Source organism: Muntiacus reevesi, chromosome 2 (genome assembly GCF_963930625.1).
Source record: "Muntiacus reevesi chromosome 2, mMunRee1.1, whole genome shotgun sequence".
NCBI lineage: Eukaryota > Metazoa > Chordata > Mammalia > Artiodactyla > Cervidae > Muntiacus > Muntiacus reevesi.
In genome coordinates, this window is record NC_089250.1 from 247,372,439 (window position 1) to 247,385,120 (window position 12,682).

The 12,682-nt window shown below is 36.6% G+C and overlaps 1 protein-coding gene across 1 annotated transcript in view; it reads left to right on the forward strand.

The window, feature by feature from the left end:
* Nucleotides 1–12,682, forward strand: part of LRRC36 (leucine rich repeat containing 36) — a 61,276-nt gene that overhangs the window by 12,607 nt on the left and 35,987 nt on the right. The window contains exons 3-5 of the mRNA XM_065920526.1: nt 2,850–3,042; nt 3,834–3,930; nt 6,829–6,917. Of these exons, the coding sequence (XP_065776598.1) occupies nt 2,850–3,042; nt 3,834–3,930; nt 6,829–6,917 (379 nt within the window). The remainder of the gene's footprint in view (nt 1–2,849; nt 3,043–3,833; nt 3,931–6,828; nt 6,918–12,682) is intronic.

A 12,682-nucleotide genomic window follows, 5' to 3' on the forward strand; every position in this document is an offset into this window, starting at 1 on the left:
GCACTGTTAAAATTACAGATTCTTGGAGATTTTCTGGCCATCTAGTGTTAGGACTCATGTTTTCACTGCTGAGGGTATAAGTTCAATCCCTGATTGGGGAACTAAGATCCCCTGCGTGGCATGGTAAAATAAATAATAAAAAATAATAAATAAAAAAATATTAATAAAAATACAGAGTCTTAGTCCTTATTCTGAGAGAGAGAGAGTCTGAGTTAATAAATATGCAGTGGGTCCAGGACATTTCCCAAGGGATTCTGATGATGTTGATGCATGGTACATATATGGAGAAACACTGGCCTAGGTTGCTACTGTGAGTTTTTTTCAGGAGGGGGAGAAAATGATGGTCTTGAAAACAAAGAAAAACTTCCAGGCCAAGAGATGGTGGAGCAGAGGACAGCTCAGGAAAGTAGGTGCTTAAGCAGAAAGTGTGAGGATTAGCAAACACAAAGCAAGAGTTCTACAAACATAAACACCCTCACACACAGAAATGGAAATTTTCTTTTCTTTGTGTAGACCCCCAAATAGTATTTCTTCCACCGTTCCGTTTTTGCCCAGCTACAAGTCTGTCTTGATAAAGCCTTTCTTTGCAAGACTGAAAGTGAAAGACTTACAGATGCTGTCCAAGATTGGTTACTGATCTGGATTACTCTGCCAGTTTTGCATTTCTTAGGGGAAACTTTTCAACAACACATATCAGACCTGATCTCAAGATCTAAAACTAAGGGCCCTGAAAGAAGAAATCCAAGCTAGATCAAATTTCCAACTAGGATTCTAAGAGCAGAAATTCCAAGTTAAACTAGGTCTTTAGAATCTTAGATAAGAGCCCTTTGTATCTGGCTCATCTATTTCAGAAAGTATTAGTACAGAGTTATTTAGGCCTCCTCTTCTCATATGTATTTTACTGTTTTTTTTTTCAGACTAAAAAGATTGAGTGATCATTTGCTTTTGCACTCCCTTTTTTTTTCTACTTCTGTAAATTGCCTGAAAAACTATTGTGAAGATTAATCAAATTAGTACAACTAATCAAAAATTACATATATAAGACTCCTGGTAGTGTGGTAGTGTTTGGCATATAGAAAGCACTTAGTAAATGCCAATTTTCTAGATTGTTTTTGTTTTTGTTTTTACTTCTGTGACTTATCTGCAGGTATTCATCTCTAGCAGCTCCGAATCATTTTGCTTGCTTTTTTCAAGGGGGAAATCTTTTGTGTTTATTTCTAATGTAGCATTGAGAATACATGAATTTATGCCAATGGGGAAACGTGAGAGGAGGATTGGAATCGCTCCCTTGACTATTGTACTGAGACATTAAAAGATTACTTGAGCTGGGACATTAGATATATTGAAAGATGGCCCTAATGGTGTGCTACCCTGAGAGTGATGCCAAAAGCATTGATAAATATCCCTAACCATTTATCCTTTCACAATGTAGCAGTTAGTGGAACTGAAAATAGCCAGAAAGAAATGCATTGAACTGTAGGCAGGGTTCAATTCAGAAATGTTTTGAATATATCCTTGAGTTTTCTAAACTTCCTGCAATTAAAAAAGGTTAATTTTATTATTTTTTAATTTATTTTTTTAAGGTTAATTTTAAATGAGAAAAGAATATAAGCATTATTTTATAAATAGGTGATGGAAAATAATTTTACCTTTCTAAAATAACTCTCAATGACAGAGTTCCTTTTATGGTAAACATTTTTAATATTAAAAGTGTGTGACTATACATATATGTACATGTTTTGAAATATTGTTATGAAATTTAGTGTTGGGCCAAAGCACCTAACTAGCTAAATACATGAAAATTAAACAATTACTTTCAATAGTAGGTTTTAGTAAAGGAGAAAAACTGTGGCTTTTCCTCTCAAGTGTCCCAGTTCTGATTGCACTGTTGCTAAAGAAGTGGAGGGGATGGGGTTGCTAAGTCCACAGAGAGAGAAGGGAAGAAGGAAGAGAATTTCTACCAAGAGGAACTGACTGATTGGAGGATGCGGAGCTCGTGTGGTGGCAGTAACCCTGAAGGGGAAAAAGGGGGCTCCAGATTGGTCCAGGAGTGAAGACTTGGAGATTGCATTGTTTGGTTTTGCCATGTAGTCCTTTCATCCTAAAAGTGAGGTCTTGAGATATTAATATAAGAACATATACATAGAATACTTTGGCCTCCTGATGTGATGAGTCAACTCATTGGAAAAGACCCTGATGCTGGGAAGGATTGAAGGCAAAAGGAGAAGGGGGCAGTAGAAAATGAGATGGTTAGACAGCATCACCAACTCAATGGATATGAATCTGAGCAAACTCTGGGAGATAGTGAAGCACAGGGGAGCCTGGCGTGCTGCAGTCCATAGGGTCACAATGAGTCGGACATGACTTAGTGACAGAGCAACAACAAAATACATACACACTTAATTTTTTTCCATACCCTTTCCTTAGAACCATCTCTCTTTTGCCTCCCTCCCTCTTGAGGGCTTTTTGGGTCAGTAGAGTGGTTGTAGCAAGGGTGAGAGAAGTGCAGAAGTGACTTGACCTGGCTACTACTGGGAAGGATTAGATTGGAAGAGTGAAGAGAGGCAATAGAAGTATAAAACTGACTGCAGATATTTGAATGTCAGAGCTTATAGAGGAGGAAATGTATGATATCAGTGAATTATTTAATGTATAGCTACACCCAGTGCCCATGGGCTGCAGCATTCTTATTCTCAGGCAACTAAATGGGAATTTCAACCCTGCCTTTCTCATGGGTGACTCAGGTAACTGCTTAAGGATGGAAAGTAATATTTGTATTTTTACCTTTATCTGTGAGATTCCTAGTCCTTCCCAATGTGCACTTTCATAATGTGGTCTTTTCCTTGCAGGGCATCCAGTATTTATGTTCACTCCAAGACCTGAATTTATATTATAACAACATTCCTTCATTAGTGGAGGTGTCCCGCCTACAGCCTTTACCTTTCCTCAAAGAACTAGATTTGAGACTCAATCCTGTTGTCAGGAAAGATACAGATTATAGGCTCTTTGCTGTCTATACACTACAAACTCTGGAGAAACTGGGTGAGACCCTCCTCCCTTGTTCTTTGTCCCAAAATCTTACTTTAAACCAGCTGCCTCCTAACCTTTTGGATGTTGGCCCAGAGTGTGCACTGGCAGGATATATTTGTTTATTAGTCAATATTTATGTAACTTTTGTGTTGGCAGGATGTATGACGAGTCCTTTTATTGTTTATTGAATGACAATCTATGATTTTATCAGTTACTTCCAGCTTTAGTTTTCTTCAGCTGATGGTTTCACCACCACTTCCTCCCCAACAAAAAGTTTCCAGTTTGACATTTATTTTTCCAGGTGCCCCAACTTTGTAACTACATTAGCAGTAGAAAATGAATATAGCAACTTTCTGAGGCTTAGTTGGCAAGGAACAATACATAGTCCTTCAAATGAGTTAGTCTGTATTTCTTTATAATTTTATTCTCATTGATATAAACGTCTATGTTACATGCTCCTGGGAAAGTTATAGGGAAGTTAAGTAAAGTCTTTTAGAAATGGTGTGACTTTCAGCCTTTAAGATTAGGCCATTTGAAAAAAAAAAAGATTAGGCCATTTGGATTGTTTGCTGCCCAAACTGTACTTTCCTGTAGTGATAGTTACACTTAGGTGACAGTAGTTGCTATGGTGTCCCTGTAGTCTCCCTGAGTTACTACTTACTCCAATGACAACATAATAGCATTATTCTGTGACACAAAAGATGAGACTGATCTTTAGTTTTTACTCTGTGAATATGCTTTTCTGACCCACTACTGTTTACTCCAAAAAAGAAATATGCTCAGACCACGGTTTTTTCCTCCAGATGACCGAGCTGTACGAGAAAGTGAGAGAAAAGCTGCCAAACTGCATTTTAGTCAGTTGGGCAACAGTGAAAATTTTCTTTTAGAGGTGGAAAAAAGGTAAGATTTTTACCAAAAAATTTTTCAGTTTGGTTCTGGACAGAGAGTAGTGAATTCCTGCTTAACTTTCTTCATTATCCAGCAGAAATATCTACAAGTTATAAGAATCCTCAGATCAGAAATCAAAGTATCTATGCAAAATTTTCAGATTTTATCTGGGGTGAGAATCTGGCCCTCAGTGGTACATTTCTCCTTTCTTGAACCACTGGGTCTTCTTTGGATATAATTGTACCTTCTCTAAAGTTATTATTCAGAGTTTATAGATACGGATTTTATGGGATTACTTATTCCCATAAATGTTTGCCAGCCCTTTCTTGGTAGAGTTATAAATCAGTACATGGTCTTTTCCTATTAAATTAGGAGGATTACATTACCATGGGCAGGCTCGTTAGAGATAAATTTCTTAAAGAATGATAAGGGAAGCATTTTTGTACAAAACCAAAAGTAAATGGCCCTTTAAGCTCTAAAGTATCTGAATGGTAGATTTTTCCATTTTTTATTACTAAAATTCTGTCAAAGTAAGGTACCATATCTTCTACCCCCAAATTCATGCTTTTTTAAAAAAGTTGTTTTATTATTTTTGAAAAAAAGAAGTTTATGATAAACAAATAACACAGAAGTGCAGGAGAAAAAGTCAAAATCATCCTATATTTTGCTATTAACTACTAGTAATGTTTGGTATACATCCTTTCAGACATCTGTGTACCTATACACATATGTAGACATATTATTAGTACTTTTTTCCTGATGATAGAAGGAATGTGTATTTATTGTGAGAATATGGAAAGTAGAAAAAAAAACAATGTTAGCCACTTATAATCACACTACCTGTAAAGAAACACTAATTATATTATGGTAAATATCTTCTTAGTTTTAGGTATATGTGTGTGTGTATTTTGTCTGTGCATGTTTATATATTATAGCAACATAGGACCTTATATATCATACAATCAATATATAAATATATTAATAATAAAATAATAAATATATTTATTTTATAGCAGTTTGCTTCCTATACATACCATTTTAAATTTGATAAGATATGAAAATATCCACACAACACTAAATATTCTTCTTCCTCAGAATGTTTTTTCTTTACTTCTTTATTATCTTTCCACTCCACTAGAATATAAGCTCCATGAGAACAAAAACCTTGCTTGTCTTGTTTACTGCATTATCCCTAGTGCCTAGAACAATGTCTGGCCCATGAGCGGTGCTAAGAAATAGTTTGCTGAATGATGATTAAGTGAAGTCCATGCCTGTTGGCCTGGGATCCTGCTCTTTTCTGGTGACTCTGCCTGTCTCTGTTCTCATCCATTATATGTTTTGTAATTTTACCCTCAGAGAGCAGCCTTATTTCTCTATTTTTTTAAGTTCCCTATTTTAAAAAATATTTGTTTATTTTTGGCTATGCTCAGTCTTCATTGAGCATTCAGTCTTCATTGCTGCTCGGACTTTTCTCTAGTTGCAGCAAGCAAGGGCTACTCTATAGTTGTAGTGTGCAGGCTTCTTGTTAAGATTGCTTCTCTTGTTGCACAGCATGGACTCCACACACAAGGGATTCAGTAGCTGCGGCTCTAGAGCACAGGCTCAATGGTTGTGGTGCATGGGCTTAGTTGCTCTTTGACATGTGGGATCTTTCTGGATTAGGGGTCAAACCTGTGGCTTCTGCGGCAGGTGGATTCTTTACTACTGAGCCACAATGGAAGTCCGTAAGTTCCCTATATTTTAAAGTCCAGTTTAATTTGTTGTTGTATATTTGCTAAGTCTGACTCTTTTGCAACCCCATGAACTGTAGCCTGCTAGGCTCCTCTGCCCATGGGATTTCCCAAGCAAGAATACTGGGGTGGGTTGCCATTTCCTTCTCCAGGGAATCTTTCTGACCCAGGTATTGAACCCAGGTCTCCTTCCTTGCTGGTGGATTCTTTACCACTGGGCCGAGTGGGAAGCTCTGAGGTTAATGAGATCAATTTACATAGACTAAAATTCACCCTGCTGTAGAAAGAAATGGAATAGTTCTTAAAAATTATTTGTATATATACTTTGTAAAATAATTCCTATTTTAAATGCATTGGAGTACCTTGTTTACTACAGAAATCCAGAGGTGAGTTCATATATAACTGAATAAACTTCCTAGTGAGGCAAACAATTATCACAACTACATTTCTGTTTAGTTACCTTATAGTGATTGCAAAAACAGAAGTAAAATGTTGCTCAAGTGTCCAGAATTAACATTAATACTCTATAACCTCTCCAACCTGGGGTGAAGGATTTTTCTTTTAAGCCTTTCTGAGTCCCAAGTCCCTCAACCAATAAAATGGTGATTATAGATTAATGAGAGAGCTTTTATGATTAAATGAAATGATGAGAGTAAAGTGCTTGGCTCATAGTTTAGCCTGTCTGTACTTAATGTATTTTCCAATTTGTACACACCAGTCTTACCATACTATATCAATCAAGTGTAAACACTCACCTTTCTTATTTCTTTTTCAAACTAATGGTTATAGTTGTCTCCATTGTAATTCTTGGTAGAAGAACCATCCTTTTTGTATCCTATGAAATTTTTAATTCAAAAGAAAATATTTTTATTTTATAATATAAAATATTACTTCCTGAGTCATCTAAGTTTATGTCAAGAAAACAGAGTATCTAAGTTTGGAATTTTCTGGCTTTCATGCTTTCAAGGGTGAACTGTAGTGTCTTTCTTTCTCATTTCCCAATGAAAATACTATGACTTTTTTAAAAATAGTTTTAACTGAAATATTTGTGAAAATAATATGTTCTGGAACATTTGGGAAAAAAAAATCTGATCACCCTGAAATGTTTTTTTTCTAAATAACCTTTATTCATGATCTCAGAAGTTTCTTTCAGTTTTAAATAAATTATTTGATGTGACAGCTCTAGGGAGAAGACAGTAAAAAACTGTGTAACAAATGAGAGCACTGCATCAAAAGTCAGCACTGATAGTGATAACAGAATTGAAACTGGTAAGTTTTCCCTTTCTGACCACAAAACAATTAAAACATTAATTGTTTCTGTTTTTATGGCCAATCTTGAGTTAGGATGAAGACACAATAGTTGAGAAATAACATAGATTTGAAGCAAGCACAATATTTACCAGTTTGTGTTTTTCCTTCTTTCTCTCACTGCCAGAGAAGCCCTATTTACTAAGCAGGCCTAAGCCAGAACCCATCAAAGTGTACAAGCTGTACTCAGAGAGTTCAATTTCACTTACATCACTTTATATCATTAGTACATCCTGAAAATTGCATTGCCAATCCCCACAGGATTCATTAGCCAGAGACTCAGGACTCATCTGCATCAGTGCAGCTCACACCCTGAGCCTCTTGGCGTCTCCCCCTTGAAACTTTGCAGCTGCAGAATCTATTTGTGCTATATTCTTGGGAATTGTTGCCTGTAAGCAGTATTGGTAATCCAACATGAATAAAGTGGTTATGCTACATTCATGGTCGTGCCACAGGCGAGAAGAAAACTTTCCAATAGAGAACTTGCATGCAGTGGGCCCATATGGATTAATTTGGCACTCATCAGGTGACCTTTCACTTGAGAAAATATTTTCTGGCTTGAGGTCTCTGTCCCTTTTTGAAGAGTCTATTGAATTATATACAAACTCTAAAAATTAATCCTTAAAATCTCAACAATAATTAATAGATTAATGATGTAGTTTAGACACGAAGGGTTTTCAGTTTGTAATATACAGTATTTTATTTCCTGACTTTGTATCTGTCCATGTAGACATTAGTTGACAAGTTATTTTCATGCAGTATTTTGTGGTGAAATAAGCCATAGTGAGATATGATTTTTATTTTCCTTTCTTAGAAATCTCAGCACATGTAAGTCATGGACCATAGATTGCTCTATTTCATTTTAAATAGCATTTTTTATATTTCAAAATTGATGAAATTCTATTGTAGTTATTTTGGAAAGTACTGAAAAGCCCAAAGAACATTTTAATCATTCAGAAGACTGTCCCCTAAAGAGAATCTCAGTTAATTTGATAGACAGTTTTCCTATCTTTTTTATAAGTATAAGCATTTATGTATCCATTTCTGGAAAGACAAAGATACACTGAAGTATAATTTGATTACATTTTTTGTATGAGCTGAATTAAATGTCATTTATATCATTACATGTCATAAGCACACACAGTCACTCTAGAATTAAAATGTTTGAAAGTACACAGCCTTTACTGAGAACAAACTGCTTTACTAGACACAGGTCCCATATCTAAAGGTGCTCAGAAGCTCCAGCTGTTGCTGGAATTTTTTTTTAATATTAAATTTATTTTGCTGCTTTGAAACATTAAAGATCTTTGCTTTCTGCTGAAAATAATGTTTTGTGCTAGATCCCTGGGGAGTGTTGCCTGTAAGCACTGTTGGTAATCCAGTATGACTAAAATGGTTATACCACATTAATGTTTGTGCCACAGGCTAGGACAAAACTTTCTAGAAAATATTTCCCACTAGCTCAGTTGTTCAAACAGTGGTTTCCTACCAGTCATTTAGGATGGCAGGGAATCTTCACTGTCTTGGATCCTCATCCTGGTCTCTTGACTGCATAATTTTCGACTGTTTCAAAGTTCTCTCTCTCTTTTCCCATACCCCTAAAATAAGCATACCTAGGCTGTGCCTTCAGATTCTCTTCTTTCTCTACTCTTTGCCCTATTAAGCTCATCTGTTTCCACAGCTAGCTTTATTTCCTCCCTGTTGATGACTCTTAAACCTAGTGGTCTAGCTTTGACAACTTGCACAGTTTCTCTGCATCAGTTCCCCATTTCTTTTTTTTTTTCCATTTATTTTTATTAGTTGGAGGCTAATTACTTTACAGTATTGTAGTGGTTTTTGTCATACATTGACATGAATCAGCCATGGATTTACATGTGTTCCCCATCCCGATCCCCCCTCCCATCTCCCTCTCCACCTGACCCCTCTGGGTCTTCCCACTGCACCAGGCCCGAGCACTTGTCTCATTCTTCCAACCTGGGCTGATGATCTGTTTCACCCTAGATAATATACATGTTTCGATGCTGTTCTCTCGAAACATCCCACCCTCGCCTTCTCCCACAGAGTCCAAAAGTCTGTTCTGTACATCTGTGTCTCTTTTTCTGTTTTGCATATAGGGTTATTGTTACCATCTTTCTAAATTCCATATATATGCATTAGTATACTGTATTGGTGTTTATCTTTCTGGCTTACTTCACTCTGTATAACAGGCTCCAGTTTCATCCACCTCATTAGAACTGATTCAAACGGATTCTTAACGGCTGAGTAATATTCCATGGTGTATATGTACCACAGCTTCCTTATCCATTCATCTGCAGATGGGCATCTAGGTTGGTTCCATGTCCTGGCTATTATAAACAGTGCTGCGATGAACATTGGGGTGCACGTGTCTCTTTCAGATCGGGTTTCCTCAGTGTGTATGCCCAGGAGTGGGATTGATGGGTCATATGGCAGTTCTATTTCCAGTTTTTAAAGGAATCTCCACACTGTTCAACATAACAGCTGTACTAGTTTGCATTCCCACCAACAGTGTAAGAGGGTTCCCTTTTCTCCACACCCTCTCCAGCATTTATTGCTTGTAGACTTTTGGATAGCAGCCATCCTGACTGGCGTGTAATGGTACCTCATTGTGGTTTTGATTTGCATTTCTCTGATAATGAGTGATGTGGAGCATCTTTTCATGTGTTTGTTAGCCATCTGTATGTCTTCTTTGGAGAAATGTCTGTTTAGTTCTTTGGCCCATTTTTTGATTGGGTTGTTTATTTTTCTGGAATTGACCTGCAGGAGTTGCTTGTATATTTTTGAGATTAATCCTTTGTCTGTTGCTTCATTTGCTATTATTTTCTCCCAATCTGAGGGCTGTCTTTTCACCTTGCTTATAGTTTCCTTTGCTGTGCAAAAGCTTTTAAGTTTAATTAGGTCCCATTTGTTTATTTTTGCTTTTATTTCCAATATTCTGGGAGGTGGGTCATAGAGGATTCTGCTGTGATTTATGTCAGAGAGTGTTTTGCCTATGTTCTCCTCTAGGAGTTTTATAGTTTCTGGTCTTACATTTAGATCTTTAATCCATTTTGAGTTTATTTTTGTGTATGGTGTTAGAAAGTGTTCTAGTTTCATTCTTTTACGAGTGGTTGACCAGTTTTGCCAGCACCACTTGTTAAAGAGGTTGTCTTTTTTCCATTGTATATTCTTGCCTCCTTTGTCAAAGATAAGGTGTCCATAGGTACATGCATTTATCTCTGGGCTTTCTATTTTGTTCCATTGATCTGTATTTCTGTCTTTGTGCCAGTACCATACTGTCTTGATGACTGTGGCTTTGTAGTATAATCTGAAGTCAGGCAGGTTGATTCCTCCAGTTCCATTCTCTTTCTCAAGATTACTTTGGCTATTTGAGGTTTTTTGTATTTCCATACAAATTGTGAAATTATTTGTTCTAGTTCTGTGAAAAATACCGTTGGTAGCTTGATAGGGGTTGCATTGAATCTATAGATTGCTTTGGGTAGTATACTCATTTTGACAATATTGATTCTTCCAATCCATGAACACGGTATATTTCTCCATCTGTTTGTGTCCTCTTTGATTTCTTTCGTCAGTGTTTTATAGTTTTCTATGTATAGGTCTTGCGTTTCTTTAGGTAGATATACTCCTAAGTATTTTATTCTTTTTGTTGCAATGGTGAATGGTATTGTTTCCTTAATTTCTCTTTCTGTTTTCTCATTGTTAGTGTATAAGAATGCAAGGGATTTCTGTGTGTTAATTTTATATCCTGCAACTTCACTATATTCGTTGATTCGCTCTAGTAATTTTCTGGTAGAGTCTTTAGGGTTTTCTATGTAGAGGATCATGTCATCTGCAAACAGCGAGAGTTTCACTTCTTCTTTTCCTATTTGGATTCCTTTTACTTCTTTTTCTGCTCTGATTGCTGTGGCCAAAACTTCCAAAACTATGTTGAATAGTAGTGGTGAGAGTGGGCACCCTTGTCTTGTTCCTGATTTTAGGGGAAATGCTTTCAATTTTTCACCATTGAGGGTAATGCTTGCTGTGGGTTTGTCATATATAGCTTTTATTATGTTGAGGTATGTTCCTTCTATTCTTGCTTTCTGGAGAGTTTTAATCATAAATGGATGTTGAATTTTGTCAAAGACTTTTTCTGCATCTATTGAGGTAATCATATGGTTTTTATCTTTCAATTTGTTAATGTGGTGTATTACATTGATTGATTTGCAGATATTAAAGAATCCTTGCATTCTTGAGATAAAGCCCTCAGTTCCCCATTTCTGTTGACCAGCTATTAACATATACTTGGAGTCACCACTGAATAATTTTCCAGCCTCTCACACTAACCATGTTAAAAACTCAAATGAACCCCATTTCCTCCAGCCCTAAACAGCTCTCAGAGTTTCCTTAGTGTTACCACCACTTTCCCATTACCCAGGCTCAGAATCAGAGCAGGGTATAATTCTCTCCCTCCCCAAAATCCTGTTTGAATGTTCATACCATAGAGTGTGATTCACAATTGACAAGCTTTCTTTTCCCTTTCCTGTCTCTTAACAGCCATGTTTAATATCTATCATTCACTGAGTATAAACTCTAGGCCAGGCTATGTATATAATCTCATTAAATCCTCACAACAACCTTGAAGGTGATTATAATTAAACTTGTTTCATATGTGAGGAAAACAGGCCAAAAAGAGGTGAAATAATTTGCTCTAATTATACAGTAAGTGGCAAAGCTGTGATGCAAATTCTGGTCTGTCAGTCATCAAAGTCCTCTTAAATATTATACTGTGCTGCCTACTAGTTTCTTCTTTATTCAGTTTGTTTTGTATTTCCTGTCAGATTAATTCTCTTAAAACTCAACTGTGATTATTATATTTGCCTGCTCAAAAACTTGCATGGCTCCCACTCATAGCTGAAGTTAGAGTCCTCAGTCTGACACACAAGGCTCCTCTAAGTTGTAGCTGCAGGATTTCCCTGGTGGCTAAGACTCTGCACACCCAATGCAGGGGGCCTGGGTTCAATCCTTGGTCAGGGTGCTAGATCCCACTTGCTGCAACTAAAGTTTCCATGTGCTGCAACGAAAATCAAAGATCCCATGTGCAGCAGCTAAGACACAGCACAGCCAAATAATTAATTAAAAAACAAAACAAAACAAAACAAAAAAACTGCTGGAGCTTATCTCTTCAGCCTACTCTGAAACCTTATCTCCTGTTTCTCAACTACAATATACGACGCTTCAATCAAGTCAAACCACTCTCTCCCTTTTCTCTCTTCTGCCCCTAAACTCATGCTGTCCCTTCTGCCCTCAGTGCTTGAATTAAAATCTTTCTCTTTATGACCCAACTCAAAGTACATTTTTGATTCTCATCCAACTTTTTTTTCCTTTTTTCTTTTTGTAAACTCACAGAAGTTATCTTCTGAAACATATACTCTAGAAATAGAAAATTCAATCATTTCCTGAATCACTTGCAATATAAGATAATGAGACAAACATGAAAAAGCTAAATAACACAATTTCAGGCAGTGCATGTGAAAACGTTAAATAAATGATACAGATCATTATTCCTCAAACTCAGTGTTGTGAATGCCTAGAGCAGGGATAATCTCAGAGGTCCACAGGCAGTGTGAGACCCTTTAATTCATGTTTTTGTTTGATGCAGTTATGGAAAACATTTAAAAGATGTAAGAGCAAAAATACTCCTTTGCAGTATTAGCCTTCTATTTGAAAAA